Consider the following 20,582-nt stretch of genomic DNA (forward strand, 5'->3'; position numbering starts at 1 on the left):
ATAGATTATAGACAGACTTGTGTGTCCACACAGAGGTGTCATTTTCTTGGCTGAATTCTCCTTAGCTGTTTGTGGGCATTGACGTGTACTGACAGATTAAAACACAGCAACACAGAAGCCTGTGGTTTGGACATTGTGACAGACAATCCTATGTCTTCATGATCTAAAACAGAAGGTTGTGGTATCTCCTTGATTTGAAGATTTATCCATTGGGTTGGCCTTTTATCTTTGAGAAATTACTTAGCAGAAACACAAATTCTTGAATGCCTGAACAAGAGCTGGCTTCTGCTATGCTTGCTTCCTGGAAAAGCTGGGTTATTAGATTCAAAAGAGAAAAAGTAGAAGGAAATAAAAAGTCTGTTCTGTTGAATGAATTTAATAAAGCTAAAATATCAAAATATAAAGACTGAGTCATTCTAGCTTGTTAGCAAAACTAACAGACTGCTTCCTGTTGGCAGAGTACAGTTGATTTTAGTAATCATGCAGTTGCATTGGTGTCCAGAGCAAGCATTTCTTTTTTTGCCCTTTCCATGGTATGAGATATAAACCATCCTAATGTGCATGATAAACAGTGGTCAAATATCTAATATATATATATAAACAATAGACAGAGTGACCTACATGGAGTAGTTCTGGAGTAAATGAAAATTGTGTAATAAGCCTAATGCTCTTCTTAGTGCGAAAAGAACAGGATTGTGGCTATACTATTTCAAATCCCTGGTCTTCCCAGGATACACATATTTCTTGCTAAACTTAGAAATATTAAAAAATGTCAAACTGAACAAATGTGGTATTGTCTTTCATAGCATTTGATGAATTGCCCCTTTGACTGTAGTTGTTTCTACAATTGTTTTTTATGCTGCAAGCTTTGCCCTCTTATAACTCAAAGAAGGATTGCAAAAGACTCGTGGCTTTCAAGATGGTGCCTTTGGCAACCATGTTGCACAGGATGACTACTTAGGATGTTAATTCTTTGGTCTGAGAATGCTGAGACTCTTGTCGCTTTTCTTGATTTTTTTTTTTTTTTAATGAATCAGTATTTTAGTCAAGAATTGTAGTGAAGATTGGCATTTTTAACATGCCACTGCTGTAATCAGCATCTCTCTCTTTAATGTAAGAGAAAAGTAATGCTGCAGAAAACTTCAGGTTTTATTTCAGAAAGCTAAAATATGAGGTTCACCACTTCTGGCAGGATGGACTGCCATGATATTTAATCTGCAAGGTGGGAAATAACTCGTTAGTGAAGTCTTGAACAAATCGGTTTTACTTCTTAATTTGGCAAAACCCTCTCTTTGCTCCTAATTCTTCCCTCCTTTCCCCCACACAGCTTCTCTGGCCCTGGGATTGCAGGGGAGACTTCAGGTATATTCCATATTAAAGATGCTGCTTTTCTTCAGTGAGAGCCTGAAGTTTAGCATGCAGGCATCTGACATGCTACATTAAGTTTGCTTGAGTACTTAACCATTGTTGAGTACTTTTTGAAGAGTCAGCTCTTTGATGCTCCTCCTTACCATGATCTTGAACTGGTCTTTTAGGTACTTGAAGTACCTACAGCCCATTACACAGCATATGTATTTAAGATGGTATATCTGGCTGACACTTTTGGAGATTATTTTTCTGTAATCAGACTAAAGTCGTGAAAAGACCCATTTCATTTTTCTTTTTAAACAACGTGGAACATCCTTGGAGATAGATGTACTGCTGACAAGACAGATGTTCATTCAGGATGTATTTTCTTTCCTATTTAACCCAGTTTCTTGGCTCCTGTGTAATATGTTTGTTGCAGAACTGGAAACATCCTTGAATCATTCTCTATAGCATTTTTTATAGCTCTTGATGGTCCAATTCATGTGGACTTTCAGCTGCCCCTGGATACAAAAATTCTGATATGATCTGTTTATCTAATATCTGAAGGCAAGATGTGGTCTGAGTATGTGATAACCTGAGACTTGCTATGCAAATTAAGGACTCTGTATTGAGATCTTTTAAATTATGTGGCTAACTGTGAAGGAATTTCAGGTTGAAGTTTAATTCAAAGCTATGAAAATGATCTGAGTGAGCCCATCTCATATCTCTGGGTCCTCCATAGGATGTTTTTCTTGACATGGTAGGAGATCATATTCATCAAGCAGAATCATACTGATATTAAATAAGCAAGTTCTGCTGTGTCAGATCAGCGAATGTCATTTGATTGACATGTAGGAATGGGTGTGGGGTGTCACTGAAGTAGTCACACCCTGTGCTCTTATGTATCTCTTTAAATCAGTGTTAGATGCAGGTTGAGCACTGCAGTAATACTGAGCAACAGCTGTTGGTGGGCCTGTTTTGTTAGTTTTTCTTCTAAGTTTTGATCTTACTTAAAAGAGTAAATTGAAGGTATGCAGCTGGCATCTGATCTTCCATGATCAATTTGCTAAATGATTTTGCATATACAGGTTGAATTTTAAGTGAATCCCGTATTTTGAAAGTACTCAGGCTTCCTCTAAACTGGGAGATGCTGGTACTATTTATTTTGGAATGTGAACTAGTCAAGTATTTCCAGTTAATCTTTCGCTTTTAAAGGCTTGCCTGGCTCTCAACTCGAGTGTCCTTATATCCTCTTCTTCCTGTAAAGCTAAGGAAAAATTGATCTTTAGCGATGTGTTATTGTAAGGCTCATCTCTCCATAGTGCTGTTTTCATTGAGCTAGTAAGCAGAACAATCTCCCTGCTAATATTTCTACTTCTGGCTTTACAAGAGCCTTTCAGGTGATGTATTTTCAGGAATACAGCCTGCTCTGTTCAGCATGCAGTGCCTCATCTGTTGCACTGTGCAGCGAGATTAATGTCCATATTGCTGTCAAGTTAGGTGTTTTTAAATTTTTTTTTAGCCATTTTGTGAAATGGTTTTAAGGGTAGGAGAAAGCTAGAGTGGTTTTGTGGATGCTCTTGAGAATTTCCTTATCATTGAAAAAGCATGCAAACACTTTTCTGAAAATTTTTCTGACTTGAATGTGGAGGTCCATATTGTTGCAGAGTTGAATGTATTACACCATGCATATTCCAATATTAGTAACTAAATATTTTAAGTTCTACTGATATTTTCAGTTCTACTGATGTTTTGAGTATCCATTCAATTGGCCATAAACCATGGCTTTTATATCAGTTTATGTAAGCAGGTGACACATTGCACCTAGCAAACGTAACTGTGTTTGAGTTGGTGTTTCCATCCCCAGCTAAATTCTGAAAGTACACAGGAGCAGTTAAATGACCAACTGTTTGAAGACTGATCCATTGTAGGAATCACAAAAGAGAGGGAACGGAGGAATGTGACAAGTCCTGTAGCTGGACTGCTGCTGTGAACATAAAGTAATCTTCACTAGGCTTTGTGGCAATATGCTTTGCACCCATTACTTACAGTTAGGTCTTTGGAAGTTGCCTTTTGCTTTCAGAAATTGAAGTAGTTTGCTGTCCTAGTCAAGTTTGGTACCAAACTTGGGAAGATCGGCAAAAGTGAGGATCTGTTCTGAAAGTGGCATTTCTTTCTATGTTTCAAGACAGGTTTCAAGATTAGCTCTTGCATATGTGCTGTTTTTTGTGGAAAGCACTTCCAGTGATCCTTCTGCCCAACTGGTGTTCTTTAAAATAGTTCTATTATGTTTTGCCAGCTTTGGTTTAAACTGTTTTTCTTGCCTTTATGTCAATTATTCCTATTCTTCTGTAAATTTGCTTCTGCCAGATGTCCTTACAGATCTTTCTGGCACAGCAGCTAGACAGATTGAAGTCAAAGACTTCACCTTACGTGGTGAAGCTTCTAGGTTGCAATTAAGATACAGCTGAAAATTTCCTGTGAAGTAGGGTTGGCCAGTGTTATCTTGAATGGGGTTATGCAGTGGATTCGTTGCTTAATTCTTAAGTTCTCCTTAGAATATTTTTCACTTAACTCTGGGGGCAGGGATTGTGGCTGGTATTTTGATTGAATCCGCTTTTTCAGCACAGTAAAATAATTGTTACATCTGATGATTCAGATTATCCATGCATAGGAAGAAAAACAGAAGTCATAAAAAGTAAATTCTTGGATTGGTAAAACAAGTTGAGCAGTGCACTCTAGTGAGTTAGCAGATTGTAATTTATATAATCCCATTTATATCAGAATTAGTGGTTTCAAAATTAATTATAGGATGATGGAAGAACTTAATTTGGAAAACCCTTTAAATTGCTATAGCAGATATTTCCAGATGAATATAGAAGCAAATAGTATGGAAGCTTGTTGTGTGAGGGTCATGTTATATCTTCTGAGCTGGAGGAATGGCTATTCAAGAAGGGTGAATCACAGAATATTCTGAGTTGGAAGGAACCCACAAGGATCATTGAGTCCAACTCTAAAGTGAATGGCCTGTATGGGAATCAAACCGTTGATCTTGGCATTGTTGGCACCCTGCTCCAACCAAGTGAGGGTGCATGAAATGTAGGTGGCCAGAATGTAAGACTGATTTTGGCTTTGTGGGGGTATGTCTGTCAGAGGTCACAGATCCAGGGGTGAGTGACTCTCTTGAGGTAAAGATGCCTTCTGGCCTACATGAGGCTACTAGCCCCTGAGATCTCTTTCCTTGTGGGACGTGTATGGCTGTATGCTTGTAATGAACTATGAGTGTAGTGGCTGCACAAATTTCTATCCTTTCTATCTCTTGCTGTCATTTCAGTGACTTCATGAGCTTTTCCAGGGAAGTGCAGGGGAGGAAAGAGAAGAAGAGATTTGGAGCTGATTATCTTAAAATAATTGTCCAGTTCTTCTCTGGGTATTAGCTTTTTTGTAAGATAAGCTTAGGGAATGGCTATTATCCTGCTGGAGTCTTTGCCACTCCGTTTTTGCAAGTCCTTCTGACTTCTGTTTTTCTCTTGGCAAGTATCTGATATTGTCGATCTGTGTTGGATACAGAATTGCCTCACACACCAACATTTCTTCCTGCAGCGTGCAGAGCTCTCGTGGGAGGGAATGGGCAGTACGGTGTGCTGCTTCTGAAAAACCCAACCAAAACAAAGGAAAAAACCCACAACAACAAAAACTACCCAAAGGCACATGGTGCACACAAGAAAACATGCTTAAGATCCAATTACATAACCTATGCAATGGTGTTCCTAATGTTTCTTATTACAGTGTGATGTGCTCTTGTTTTTAGTGAAATCAGCAGAGCTCTGGTTAAGTTAAACTCTGATTGCATTGAATTCACAATTGACTTTAAGCATCATGTGAAAAGTATTAGCATTTGTTCTGTTAACCTACAAAACAATAGCCTGGTAAATCCCAGAATGTTTGTCAGTATTGTAATTCAAATATGAAGCTGTGCACAGCAGGAATTTTTCCTGAGGTTTTAGGAAGTGACGATATACAGGCATGCTATCAGGTTTGTTAAAGACCCTGAGAGTGCAATCCAGAGAAGACCACACAAACTCTGCTTCAGGATGTTTTTGTTTTCTGCCTGTCAACAAATTTAGTGTGCTATGAAAATTTATAATGGGTAACTAATAATGTTACTTCATGTTCTGTATGGAAACCATGCACGCAGAGAACAATAAAATCTGAAAGTTTATTTTAAGGCAGTAATGCAAGTAAATGCTCTGTTCAAGGTTTGTATTTGTGGTTGTGACTTGTTAAAAGGGAAATGAAAAAACAAACAGGAAAAGCAGGTGGGATAGGTTTATTATGGGACATAGCACTATGTCTTGAATTTAATTCAAGCACAGAGACCATAACAAAATTAACCCTTAAATACATCTATATCTGAATTGTTCATTTTTTCAGAAACATGTTCTCTCATCATGTAAAAGGTCTAAAAGTAGTATAAAAATAAATTAAAACCTAATTTACATAACTTTTCCAGTTTGACTTCTGTAGTTGAGTTTTTTGCAGTCTGCTTTGGGTTGGTTTTTTTTTCATATTTGTGCTCTGATGCTTGGTGGTCTTGTGAATGAATTTTTAAGCCCTTGTAAAGCTCTAAACTGATAATGTTACTCTGATTCAACTGACAGCTTAACCATGTGCACATATCCTCTACTGGTTTATGAAGTGTCCATATTTATTAGAATAACCCACTGAGTCAGGGCAACTAAACTGACTTTTCAGTTTTTGTACTTCTGACTTTCACTTAAATCTTCATGCATGTAATATTTGGTGGAGATTGATATGCCAGTACTGTAAGGTCTGATTGGTAGGCACCTCTCCAGGTTTCCCCAGAACAGCTGGATGTTCTGTGCCTGGGAAGGAAAACAAAGTTTATTATGGCTAAGTGAAAGGCTTGCCATATTTCTAATTTTCCAGTTTTGTCAGAACCCCTGACCGACTTACCATTTAGGCTTGATGGATACTTAGTAAAAAAGGCAGGGGTATTCCACAGGTCTGAGTTTATCCAGATACTTTCTTAGGATTACTATTGATTTCTGCTCCATGATGCTTGTTCTAGTAAAGGATTGATTTAGTCTTGCTTGATGTGTCTGAAAGAAATTTATCCCTTGATGTCAAGCATAGAGTAAAAGCTAGGGATCAAAGTAGGGATTTTTACTCTAGTTACCAGTAATGAGTTGCCCATGGAAGGATATAGTTCCCCATGGTTTCCAAATGTTTGTTCCCCTGCTTACTTAGGTCTTCATTATATACCCAGTGAGATTGGGGTCTGATTTATTTGTCTTAATTGCACTGGCCTACAGGAGCAATAGTTGGTTTTCTTTTTTAAAACATAGCAATTTTAAGTAGTTGGAAGAAACAGAAATAATAATTCATGCTTTTTTACTTTATAAGCTATTAGGTTGTTAAGTTTGCCCTGCATATGCAGGAGTATATTGAGAGTTTTACAAAGTGCTGGTAAAATGAAGTACCTGATTTGTAATCCTTGATTTATAGTGTTTTGGGGTATTACTAACCCTCTTACTAATTCTGTGTCATCTTATATGTAAGGTGAATAAGTTCCATGACCAGGGCATGAATTGGATGAGGCTTATGCATAGCCATGATAATAAGATATGGTGAGACTAGTAATCTCAGCTGATGAGAAATACCACCTTTTATAAGTCTTCTTGGTTTTTTCTTTTGAGCACCAGATGGTGGATACTGAATAACGCTTCTGAACTTGCCCTCAGCTTCTCCTCTGTCTCTGTAGGAGGGAGTGCTTGGGCCCTGGCCCTTCACCCTCCTTTGGGTCAGGTGAAAAATGAGGGTGTTGCCTCTGAAGTGCCCCAAGTGCTGGACAGGGAATAAAGGCAGGGAGTTCTCCCTTGGTTTGAAATAGAGAAGCATTTAATCCTGTGTGTGTATTCAGGAGGACAGGGGTTAATTCTGCACTTGAGAGCAAGAAAAATGTTTGAGCAAGACTAAGAGGAAGCAATAAAGAAAAAGAAATGACACTCCAAGATCCCAGGGGCAGGGGCTCTTGGGGTAAAATTCTGTTATTGATAACATTACCCAAACTGTATCCATTATACCATCCTTGGAGTTTCTGTGAATGTTGTCACTGCATAGTAGTGTTGAACTAGATAAAACAGCTTTCTTCCCTGAAGACTTGCCCTTGTTTCCCCAGCACTGGTCTAATGGTTTAAGCACAGACATCTACTTTGTGTTAAATTTTCAGGTACAGTGTAAATAAAGCATGCCATGAAGTCATAAATCTAATCCCTCACATTTTAACGGGGAAACAGGGAATTATGCAGCCATTCTTGTAAAGAAGGTGCAAAAGGTAATCTGTGTCTGAAATGGCTGAATTGTGTTTTCTGTCATACTCATTGACTTAACCTGTAAATTTGTCCCCAGTTTGGGACTAGTTATCTGGTGAATCAGAGTGAGTTTGTTTTGATGACCATACTAATGAGTGGGGTGAGAGAAAATTAATTGCAAAGCAACTTTTCCTCATTCCCTCCACCCTTCCCTTTTGTGTGAAAGTGGCCTGATTTTTTTTCTACCCATTTGGCCCAGGAAAGTTGATGCATTTGGGCTACGATTGGAAAGGCTATATCACAACTGCTTTGGACACATGCATCATGCAGGACTGTGTGGTAAAGGTGCTGGAGTCTGCTCTGAAACAAGATGTGTTCCTAGGCGAGCAGAGGGAGCTTTTGCTGATTTGTGACACTAGTCAGTATGTCTGCACGAGATGCTGTTAACACATTAGCTCATGTCAGTGCCAATTTGGGTGCATGTATAATGTGCTCTGTTGCAGAGTCTGGAGATACTTTGCTGTAGTTTGAATGCACTTTCCTTGTATTAGGAAGAAACACTTTCTTTCTCTTTATTCTTCAGGCAACAAGAGCTTCTCTGACTCAACATTGTACCAGTCTTGGGGAGTCACTGGGTAAGGAAAATGATATTGCCCTGATTATTGATGGCCACACACTGAAGTATGCTCTTTCATTTGAAGTCAGGCAGAGCTTTCTGGACTTGGCACTCTCCTGTAAAGCGGTCATTTGTTGCAGGTAAGAAATTCTGTGATGTTTTTGGGTAACAAAATGGGCATGAAGCCTGTGAAATTCAACCTAGTATGCACACCACCGCACAAAATATGCTGGAGAGCAGCTTGCTTAGTAGCGTCTTTCTTGCTCCTATGGAAAAGGAAGCATGTTCTTCATTAATATTGTGTCATCAAAAATGCAATTCCCTCTGCCACTGTCAATCCCAGTTGAGTCCAGTCTCTTCCATGAAGCGAGGAAGGATCATGAGAAAACTTTGTGCCTGATTGCCCAGTTATAGTAGACACTGATGAGAAGGAGGGGTATGGATGTGGTAGCTTGTAATCAAAACGTTTGTGTGACTGTTTGGCTCAGCTCTAGACAAGGTCTCTGGATGAATTTAAGTTTGTCTTGACTTCCAGTTGTGTATTATGTGAGCATGTGGTAAGTGCAATTTTTCCCCATTAAAATAGACTACTGCTTGCTTTACGAAGTCACAGCAGAGTTTGTTGCTGTTTGTGGATTTAGCCATACACAGATGTGGTCCTATGTCATGACTGCATCAGAAGGAAGGAAATAAGAGCCCCAAGAAAATGAAAACCAAAAGGTGGCTTACTTTACTTTCTGCGTAAGCAGGAAGGCTGCATCATTTTTAACTTTGAAAGATTATGTGGTTTTGAGGATTGTGTATGTTTGTGCTCATTGCTGGTGTTTGAGGAGAACTGTGACCTAGAAGGGATTGTTCATTTCGGCAGGTAGGAAGTTTTATTTGCATTCTTGAAGCAAGACCTGCTTTGTGGGAAATGACTATATGGGGATCTTGCACTACTTTTTTTACTTACCTTTCATGTGTGCATTATCACATGATATCACAAGTATCACAGGGTAAAAGCAATTGCTGTCTATGCACCCGAAGCAGAGGATTCATTGGGCTTTTTTTCTGATTGGTTTCTTTCCATATGTTTTCTGGATTGCTGTACTGCACGATACTGGGGCTAGATCTGTTCAACATCTTCAGTAATCACCTGATGATTAGATGGAGTATGTCCTCAGCAAGTTTGCACACGATACAAAACCATGAGGAGTGTTTGATAACACTGATGGTTGTGCTGCCCTTCTGAGGGACTTTGACAGGCTGAAGAATTGAGCAGAGAAATTTCATGAAGCTCAAAAAGGGGAAACGCAAAGTGCCTGGGGAGTTACAACCCCTTACACCAGTAAAATGTGGGGGTTGCTGAGCTAGAAAGCACCTTTGTCCAGAAGGATCTTTGGGTCTCCAGTGGACAAGTTGACCATGAGCCAGCAATGAATGCTAGTGGCAAAACAGGGACTGGCAGTACCCTGGGCTGCCATATAAAGAGTGTTGCTAGAGGTGGAGGGAGGTGATCCTTCTTCACACTGGTGAGGTCATATCTGGAATGTTGTGTTCAGTTCTGGGATCCTTAATATAAGATGCAAGCAGATTTAATGGTGAGAGTCCAGTGCAGGACAGGACCACAAAGATGATCAAGGGGCTGGAGCATCTTTCATAAAAGAAGAAGCTGAGACCTGGAAGAAGCTCAGAGAAGGGAGCTTCAGCCTCAAGAAGAAGAGGCTCAGAGGATATATGTATGGATATAAAAGTAGGAGTGAATGAAGATGAGGGAGACAGGCTCTTCCCTGTAGTGCTCAGTGACAGCAAGTTTCCTTCCACTGCTGATTAATTTTTTCAAATTTGGGCAGGGGGCTACAGGAAGAAGGCATGAAGTCTGAGGGCAGAGGTCTCATTTCTGCAGCTGTTTCATGGAGTGACTCGTGTTTTACAAGAGGGAGCTAACACAAGTGCAGCTATCTTCTGAATGCAACAGGCCCCGATGTAGGGCCAGTAAGAGGGCCAGAGTAAAGGTACCTTGGGCTTTGAGAGCACCAAGTGCCCAGGAGGGGAACTGACCCTGTGTTGTAGACATGTGCTGTGTTTGTGGGGGAGTTAACAAACATGGAGCAAATAGAAACCTCTTACTTTCCTACTCTGTCACAATGCTTTGGCAGAGATCCTTCCAAGGCACTTTGTTAGTTTTAAGATTTGACAAGTTAAGTCAAAGACCTGTGTAGCTAAAATAAAGCATGAATTGTAAATTACTACAATTATACATAAAATGTATGTAATTAGCTCAATATAATGAATCATCCTGTTTTGCCAACAGACATTCAATACTGGGCATTTCCTCTTTCATTAGTTCGTGAGGGGAGCCAACAGGAGTTTTATTTATTAGTGAATTAGCAAATTGAGGAACAATGCGGAAAAAATACTGTAACGTATAAATCAAAGGGTAAGAGATGATGTAATTTCATAGCTTAAAGGAGGAATGAAAATAATTGAGTTTTAAGTCTCCAGGGAAAAAGAGGAATGCTTTTAATAACCTTTAAGGCTTTGCAGGAACCTTCCATTCACTTGCCAGGTGCTTGATACTGAAGCAAGAAAAACATTTTTTTTTCTGCTTTGGGTTGTTTTTGATAGTACTTTGTGTGTCAAATAAGGCAGTGCACTTATACTTCACAGGAAAAAGCTTTAAAATGTAGTTGACAAAGAGAACATTTCAAATTGGAGTTAGTCTTCAAACAAAAATGTTAATTGGGAGGGGGATCTGGCTCTTTAACTTAGTGGGATGATGTTTAACCACTCTAGGAGGAGTTGCATTGCTATTCTCTACATTGCATAAATTCATGGGGCTTAATATTTCATAAATTTACTAAAACATTTTCATCTCTCAGGAGCTTCAGCTGCATTTGCCATTCAAAATTTTTTTTAAAAGTCTAGTTAAGACATACTGTATATTCATTTTCTGGGCTTTAGGCATAAACTGTAGTTGAACTTGATTCTCAGGGGTAATCTCTTAAAATGAAACTGTAGTAAACCTGGCTCCTTTTTGCATTAAGAGGGAGAGATGGTATCTTCTGATGGGGTTAAGTCTTCCACTGTTACAGTGTCTCCAGCAGGCCACTGGCACAGTGGAGAAAAATATACCCCTCGGGAGACTTGGTAAAGCTAGCAAAATCAAATCAAACAACTCTTTAAGAAAAATCCTTGTTTGTTAAAAGTTTTTCCAGAGACTGACAGATCTTATTATCTTTCTTCACACTGACTGAGATGTCAGTATGTCAAGAGCAAGCAAAACTTACTTTTCAGTGGAAGTAAATGTTGTTTGGAAGGTGGTTGAACTCAGGACTTCATTTATGAGATCTGAGCTGATGATTGCCTGTCTCTGGTTTTCAAATGTTGCTTTAATGGACCTGTTTTTAGTGATGTTTTGTGAGAGACGCAAAATGTTACGGCTTGGGTAGAATTGAGATTATTCTTTTAATAATTAAATGGAGTGTTATCGTTCATCTAGTGTTTATACACTAACTGGTAGTAATGCATATTGTTGCATTTGGCTTTGAATATAAAAGTAGCAGAGAAGTATATAATTTGTGTGTTATGGCGTTTAATACTTAATTATTTAATATTTTAAAATTAAATTTAATTTTTAATTTATATTTAATTCTCTCCTGAAGAGCCTGCCTTGAATTGGAAGTATTTATAGTTGAAATATGTGGTGTTTCAGAAACACATTTTTATGAGTATGCTTTGGGAACTTTTTGTTGTTATTGAATAGAACTTTTCTGCAGCTGACAGTGACTCTGCCTTTGTATGGGTTTAATGCCATGTAGCCAAGGCATCGATCAGGAAGAAGCAATTCATCAGCATTTAAGAGATTAAATAATTCCAAGCAGTTTATAAGTACTTCAGTACTTAGAAATAATTGTTGGACTGAAGAAGTAGTTCTTAGTTTAGTTTCTTTCAGAGATGTAAGCACAACAAAACAAGCATCTCCAGAGAGATGTGTAGCATAAGGCTGGGAGCCTATCCCACATTGGGCTGCCTCAGCATGTTTTTTTTTCTCTTTTGCTTGTATTACTGACCATTTCTGCAATACTGCTTGAGGTGATGATGCTGGGATGTTGTTTCTTTTCCCTACGTGTAATTAGATCCTGCAGCTTTTCAGCTGAGTGGACAGTGAATTGATGCCCATATAGGAGGGGTTTCAGGCAATAGGAAAACAAAGAAAAATGTCTCAGTTGCTGTACAATTCATCAACTTTTCTGCCATACTTTTATCAGATGTCCTGTTTTCGAGACATGCCTGTAAAGCAGTGCAGCATGAGCACAAATTGAGGAAATCCAGCAACAGCCATTTCTGTGGACTATCTGCTATTTTCACAAGGGCGCTTGCCATGTCATGGCTACTAGATCAGGATGATTTTTTGTGCTTTTAGGTGTGAAAGGTGTGTGCAGTTATTGCTCAGCATCTGAACACTGACTGCAGGGCTTCTGCCCAACCTCACCAGCTAACTTGGGGTAATAGTGGCACAAACTGTTGCTTTCAGTACCTTGAGCCATATTGGAGCTGTAGTGATAATGGTTAGGAACTGAGTAAAGAAATAAACCAGATGAGAAAATGTATGTTCTTGAAACAACACCCCAACAACAGCAAAACCCTGTTTAAATATTTTTTAAATGCTAAAGATACTTTGCTGATGTTCTAGGCTAAGTAAAACCACTATACACCTGTGTTGCTATTGTGTGTAGTATACAGGGAGGCTGGGGTGAGGACGTGAGCCCACAGACATCATTTTGAGAACAGACACTAAATGTTCTGAAATGATCATACCCTTTGATTAGAGTGTGTCTGCTTGGGTGTTGAAAGGGAAGGAGTTTAATGAATTGTTAGCAGAAGGCTGGAGAAGAGAAGGAAAAAAGCAACTTGAGTACATGTTGCTAATTGGTAATGTCACTTCATCAGCTAAAGAGAAAAGATAGATGAGAAGACAAGAGAAAAGTTGTCTTGCAGTCCAAGCTGTAAGGTCATAGCTTGGGTGCTTCTGGTCTTCCATCGTGATGTGGAGGAGACATTAACAACATAGCTCACAAAATGAACATCTGGAATACTTCTTAAATATTTATTCCCCCAACTCTCATATTGTTGCTGGTGTTAGTATTTGACAAAATGATTATTCTGTGCTGTAGTTCAGCATGTATTTATTTATTGAATCAAAAAAGTGTCTTGCTGGCTTTCATTAGATAAGATCCCCGTTTTCATGACAAAAAATTGCAACTCAATTCTGATTATGAGTATGCAAGCCAATTCTAGTATTAATTAGTCCCAAAGAAAATTATGGATGTGTTACATTTTACTGTATGTACATCTTATGTTTCCCCTCATCTGTCACCTACTAAATAATCAATGCTCATTCTCTTGTTCTATTTCTGCCAACTCATGATAGCAGTATTCATCTCATGACTTTGAAAACCATCAGGGAAGAATCATTCTGACAGCTTTAGCATTTGTAGATAATTGGAGTGAGAGGGGGGGTTTGGAGTTGCAGCATTACATGGTGCTCTCTGCACTCTTGAATAAAGAATACTCACAGATGAAGAGAAAGGATCACCTGAACTGTTCAGTGTGTATGTAGGGATGTGTAAAGCAATCCTGGGACTTTCTTATGATTATTTTTTTTAAAAGCCTGTTGGCTGCTTTGCAAGAGCTAAGTAAACTTGCAAAATGTCACCAATTCTGTGCTGGAAAGCTAATATGGACAAACTGCAGGAGAGCTTGGTCTTACAAATTTTCAGTAATTGCTTTGTCCTCTGAGTGGCAAAGTGAGTTTCTGCTGCATGTTTTGACTTCTGTTTGTTCTTTTTAATCTGTGTTCTGAGCTATGACAGTTCCTGAACCCCTGAACTCTCATAGTTTAAGTCATTCAAAAGCATAGCTAGTGTTTAAAGGGGAAAAAATGACCATTGACACTTAAACAGTACTTAAAGATACTGTTTTAACTGGTATTGTATGTTTTTTAAATGACACAGGTAAAGAAGGTTTTGCTCTTTCCTTTGAGTAACTATTAATTACCTGACAGTCTGAATTTAAATGATTCATGCTATATGGCCAAATATTTCTCACTGCTTAAGTTCATCCCGTTATTGTGACTGTGCCTATTCTTAGAATTATTTTGCTTTACTTGTCATGTGGTTCAGATGAGGAAGTAATTAAAATGAAGTAATCTTTAAGTTGAACCAGTGCTCCGTTTCCACTGCTATTCTTGATTTGGCAAAATGTTTGCTTTTTCGAATTTATTGAAGAAAAATACTCAGTTTGTATTTTGTTTTAAACTTGTGTATGTCAGTTCAGATCCAGTCTCTGTTTTACTGTTCAGTTTCTGTTTGTACTGGATTACCAGCTGATTGAGTTCTCATGCCCATAACTGTGATTATGAATGAAAAATTTGTTCCTGAAATATTCTGCTTCACCTCAACTTCCTGTTTCTGTTACTCTTCTTACTAGAAAATTCACTTACCACCAAGTATTTGGAAAAGGTTGGAGGAAAGGCGTGAATACAGCTAAAAGCAACCTTTTTCATTGGAAACAATTTTGTAGGAAAAATACTGCATATCTTGATAAAAATTTAGTAAGTTTCTCCTTCAAGTAGTGTTTACCCTAGTTGTTATTTTAAAAATTAAATCGTTACCATTTTGCATTGTAAGCCTAGTGTTTAGGTGACCAGAATCTTAGAATTTTACTTGATCTGTCTCATCGAATGCAAGTGAAATTTGTCTCTTGAGAAAGGGGGTGATAATACAGAAATGGTATCAGGGTCTGTTTCTTCACCATACTGCAGTACTTTGTCCCAATTGCTTCTGGTCTCTTCAGTTTCTGAGCAAGAGCAGCCAGCAGTGCTATGTTTAGCACTACACTTCCCAAATTGGAAAATAAACATTCCATAGATTCTGCACATGAGAAAAAACTATGCTGCTGGAATGTATGCTATTTTAGAAGAAAGATAAAACTGTGGTTTGGAATACCTTCTGTTCCATGAGAAATTCATAGTACTGGTATATTTTTCTTTCCGCAAATGTTAGTGTGTTAACCCCTGTCTTCTGGTCAAGTTCCAAATTGAACACTTCTTTTCCTCTCACTGAAATTCCCTGGCCTTCTTTATTGAATATAATATTCTTCACTTCCTATGCAAAGCTGTTGAGGGTGATGGTGTGAATGCTAAAGGTCACCAGGTTTTAGTTCAGAGGTACTACAGAAAAATTCTGCTTATGAACCCACCCCTAACTATTTGTATCCCTTTATTTTAGGCTTCTGTTTTGTAAAAACAGTATTGGATGCGTAAGTGTTATTACCAGTCTCTTTAAACAAAATATGTAGGGTTTTTTCTGGAGGGGAGGTGTTTGGTGTTTGTTTTCTTTCAGTCCTTTTTATGGTTAGGGGGTGGTGGATATTGACTCTGGTCTTACCCAAGTTCTTCCAGTTTGCCAGTACAAGTGTAAATTACTTTTGTATGTTAGCCGACAGCAAAATGTTTGTTGTAAATGTAATATATGGTCTCTGACACAGTGCACAGCAACATTCACTGGTGTCTACACTTGTATTTGGTAAGAACAGTTTCTTAATACGATGAGTTGTGTAGGCTAACTGCAGCTCACTGTCCTGTCCCAAATAAAACTTCTTCCCAAACCAAAGATGTCAGACACTGGTTCTCCATTAGACTTCAGTAATGCCAGGTTTTTCCTGTTTAGGCATTCTGGCACAACTGGACTCTTGACACAGTTGCCCTTATTTCTTGCCACTTCTTTGTTGTGCCAAATAGCCTTTTTCTGAGTTCCTGGAACATTATATTGTCTGTTAGGGAGTGACTGAATGTTTCCTCTTACGGAATTCCCTGCTGGTCCATAAGGCTGGATGGAGGCCAAGGGTCTGGTGCCTTTCTGCAACCTTGCAACTGGTTTGTAAAGGCTTCTCACTGTGTAGGAAAGTTCCTTAATTCCTTGCTCATCAGGTTGCAATTGCAAGGAGATATTTTACGTTTTCTGTTTTCTTGTAACCGTTTGTTGAATGTTACAAAGAAATAGGTAGCCTTATCTTGATTATTGCTTACTATTCTCAATTTTCTTCTCTAAATATTGGATGGTTTTAAAGATCTCAAAACTTTTCCTAGGAGAGGATTTGAGGATTCTCCTTGCTTTTATTGAAATATTTATTTTTGTCTTCTAAATTTAATATTTGAATTTCACTAAAGCCCTGATGCATACCCTGAAGGTACAGAAGTCAAAGGCCTCTGAAGAATATGTGGTGCTGCACTGCATTCAAAAACAAGACTCAAACCAACTGTAATATTACTCCTTTCATAAGATCCAACACAGTCCCGTGCTCTATCCCACAGGAACAGCTTAAATATTGTATTTTCCATTGTTAAAAGTACAGATATAAAATTACAGAGGCAGGAACAGTCTGTTCTGAAAGCTTCTTAGTACTGCAGGGAATTACCTTCATGAGCTTCAAGGGCTTTAAGGCACTGTAGTAATATGTGGGACATTGAACTGGTAAAATAGCTCTGGTCAAAGTTTTCAAAAGTGCTTAGTGTTGGTGGAAGCTGACTCTAGAGTACGTCTAAGTTCAGTAGCAGCACAGCTGAATCCATACTAGATATTTGGAAAAAATTGACCTTACACTGAAAAGAATGGCTAGGCTTAAATGTATTTCTCTGCTATTCATATCTCTGAAGTCATGATAATAAAACCAAAACTATGCTTGAGGGAAATAGAGTATAAACCTGATTTGATTCAACAGGCTAGACTAGGAAGCAAACTCTCTGACTTTGCTCATATGAGTAGAAAAATGAAGAGGCTCTGACTCTGGTAGGTTATGCAGTTTTTGGCCTGCTTATGTGCTTGAAATGTGTACATCTATAGACTTGTCTTTTCTTTAACTGCGTGAGTAAATCCCACCATATTCTGCAGGGCAAACAAGGCTGCCCAATTGGAAGTCATTTAGCAAAATAGTCATGTTGGTGATGTAATAGCCTTTGTGGGGCTTAGACTTTTCTTTGCACAATTGCCCTCAGACAGTGGAAATAATTCTTCGCAGAATCCTCTGTGTTTTGCCGTCTGTAAGGGATGTTCACCTGTTTATGCAGAGCAATACTAAACTCATCTGTTTTAAAAAAAAAAAAATCTTTGTGCTAGTAATTGTCTATAGTACTTCTAAGAAAGGGCAAACTAGAAAAATGTGTGAGAAATACCTGTACTTTCAAGGATATACTCCAAAACTTGAAGGAAAACTCATGTTGTATCAGAGGCTACCATTCGGCTTAAGGGCTCTGTGTTCTGAACACCACTGGCAGGGTTAAAATGGTAGGAACTTGGATTCTGCATTCACCAGTAGGCTGTTCTTATGCTTTTTCTGAAAAAGGAGATTTAAATAGCTCCTCCCTATTCTGTGAAGGCTGCTTTGATATCTTGTTTTGGCATGTGTGTTGAATGCATTTTTCTTCTACTCCTTCAAACTTGTATCTCCAATAGTGTCTAAAATAGATGATGGACACTGAAAATTACGATCTTTTTTAAATCTTGCTCCTTCATATCCCCCTTCTCTTACTGTTTCCCATGTCATGGCACACTCTTACATTTTTAAATTGCTCCATCTCACAGGTCTTCTGTCACATCTCACTTTGTATAATATGTGGTCTTTGCCCATTCCTAGGATTGTTTTATTTATGCTCTACGTAAACCTTTTCTTTTCTACATAAACACACAAATTCAAGTTTCTACAGGGAGCACGTTGATCAGAACTTCTAAACCTCTGTAGGGTGTTACCTATTTGCCTACATATGATCTTGGAGGAGCTATTACTTGTGGCCCCTTATAGGGAGAACCAAGGAGTCTTAAAAACAAACAAAAACTTGACATAATGTGTTAAGGTGCCAAAAGGAAGACAAGCTATGAACTCAGTACAGCTGGGCTGAAGATATCTGAGAGCTCAACTGCCTGTTGTCTTTCTGCAAAATAGCATCGTCTTGTTCAGAAGCATGTGCTGAGCTTTCAGAGGTTGCTGGCTGAGCTGATCTTTATGAGTGGGGGGGCAGGATTTGGCAGTCTCTGGGGAGGCTGGAAGGTCTTAAGAACTGTTTTGCAGTTCAGCGATGGCTGCTATGATTGTTATGTACGTATAATTATTTGCTGTGGTTCGCTCCACTGTAGTCTTTCACTTGGCTTTAGTCTTTCATATGGTGAAGTGTTAAGCTCAGAACTGTCTGTACTCAGATGGTGGAAGGTCATTTTTGCGTGTGGTTTATTTAGTGTCTGAGTCAATGACAAGTTTCTCCAAGACTTTCTACCTCCACATTCCTCATCCTCCAAGTGAGGTACTTCCATATGCCTTGGTATTGGGTTGTACTGACAGGTCATCCAAGTCTAGTCTGCATGGTGTGATAGGTCTCTTGGAACAGTGGGTCAGTGACTTTGTCAGGAAATGGAATGACTCTGTACACTGCTGTAGTGGTATGAGTGTCTCCAGGCCTAGGTGATGATGTTGACATCGCTGCCCATAGATCACATGTGCGTGTGCATCTCTTAGCTCTGTTGAGGGTTGTTTGTGGGACCTTTGTGTGTTGCTCTCCCATTCCCCAACATGTATCCTTAAAACTGTCAAAAGTGGTAACTAGTTCGTAAAATCATAAGAGTTAATATAGACATGTTTTGAGACCTGATTTGACTCTAATTTTTATAAATAGAAAGTAGCTGTACTATGGGATTTTCTGCTGCTCAGATTGGGTCTTTGTAGACTTTTGAATATTGGTTGGTATAGCAGGAGCAACAGCTGTGACTGAGTTAAATTAGAATTGGGATGACCTCCAGAGCAACAAGCAACTGCAAGATTATTTTGCTCCTTTCCAAGATGTTTTTTGTAGCTGCATTACTGTTGGCTAAGAAGTTCTAATTCCATCTTGGAAGGATAAAACCAAGCAACACTTGTAAGGAGTTCCCTTCGAACTATCAGGCATGATTGCTTTTAACTCCTGGTGTTTGTGGCTGTCCCTCCACTGGGTGGTTGACTTAGCTTTGTTTTTTCAGTACAGCTGGTTTTAGGAATCTAAGGAAGAAATGTGTGCAAGCTTTCTTCTTCATTGTTTCTCATGTCTGTTTCTTTTGATAACCAACATGTGTGGGCTGGAAATCTAAGCTGTTCAGGGATATTTTGTTAGGGTAGGCTTTTAAAGGCAGCACAGAACTAGGTTTTATTCTGCCCAAGTGTAAAAATCTAATGAATGTTTTTATTTTAATTGCTGAGTTCAGACATTCTTAGCACATTCATGGGACTTGCTGGTTTTGTCTGACTAGTTGAATGGATGAAGTAACTAGTGGGGATTTAAGAAAAAGTGTCTACATAGTCCACTCCACGCTTGTTTACAACAATAGGGTTGTTCTGGGAGACTGTCCTGCTGTACCTGGTCAGCTAAAGCCCTGTTCAACCATTTTGGCCATGTCTACTTCTAACAATAGACTTGAGGTGATACAGAACCACAGAAGGGTCAGACTCCAGGGGCCCATCTGGTCCAACCCCCCTGCTCAAGCAGGGCCATCCTGGAGCACACAGCACAGGATTGCATCCCGATGGCTCTTGAGTATCTCCAGTGAGGAAAACTCCATATCCTCTCTGGGTAACCTGTTCCAGTGCTTTGTCTCTTGCACAGTGACTGACACCTGTGGTACCTGGTGTCCTCGGTACACCACAGATACCTGGTCACTTGCTGTCCTTTAACTGCATGGTATTACCACTAGCATTTTTTTCATTTTGGTAAGTTGAAGATGTGGTGAAGTAATTTCAAACTGCTGAATAGCTATTCTGGGAACTGCTCACTGACTTTGTGAAAGGTTCAATACCTTGTTGTATGGCAATGCTTCTTTGAGAGATTTTCTTCTCCTCAGGACAAGGTGACTTTTGTTCACATTTTGAACTTCAGCATTTTAAAATATCAAGTGCCTTCACATTCACAGGTGTTCATATTAAACTGGAAAGAACTATATGCAAAAGAAGTAGTCTGATTTAAATGTCAGAAATAAGGAAATGTAGGGTTAAAGCGTCAACTCTGTCTACAAGACAACTTACTGTACCACATGGGGCAAAGTCTTGGAGATCCTTTCACTACTCAAGAGGAGTGTTGTGACTCAAGAATGCAGTCCTAGTGTTCATTTTTCTGGGTTTGGTTTCTTCTTTTGTCTCCAAATTACAGTTGGTGGGGGTAGGGAGAGGAGCATATAGAAATGTCGAAGTCCAGAAAACAGATGGCAACAGCTTCTTTAGAGCTT

The 20,582-nt window shown here is 38.9% G+C and overlaps 1 protein-coding gene across 6 annotated transcripts in view; it reads left to right on the forward strand.

The window, feature by feature from the left end:
* Positions 1-20,582, forward strand: part of ATP8A2 (ATPase phospholipid transporting 8A2) — a 314,444-nt gene that overhangs the window by 111,360 nt on the left and 182,502 nt on the right. For all 6 annotated transcript variants that reach the window (XM_085062609.1, XM_085062619.1, XM_085062628.1 and 3 more), the window contains one exon: positions 8,266-8,438. In XM_085062609.1, coding sequence (XP_084918735.1) covers positions 8,266-8,438 — 173 coding nt within the window. The remainder of the gene's footprint in view (positions 1-8,265; positions 8,439-20,582) is intronic.

Source organism: Lichenostomus cassidix, chromosome 1 (genome assembly GCF_008360975.1).
Source record: "Lichenostomus cassidix isolate B80296 chromosome 1, HeHo_3.0, whole genome shotgun sequence".
Classification (NCBI taxonomy): domain Eukaryota; kingdom Metazoa; phylum Chordata; class Aves; order Passeriformes; family Meliphagidae; genus Lichenostomus; species Lichenostomus cassidix.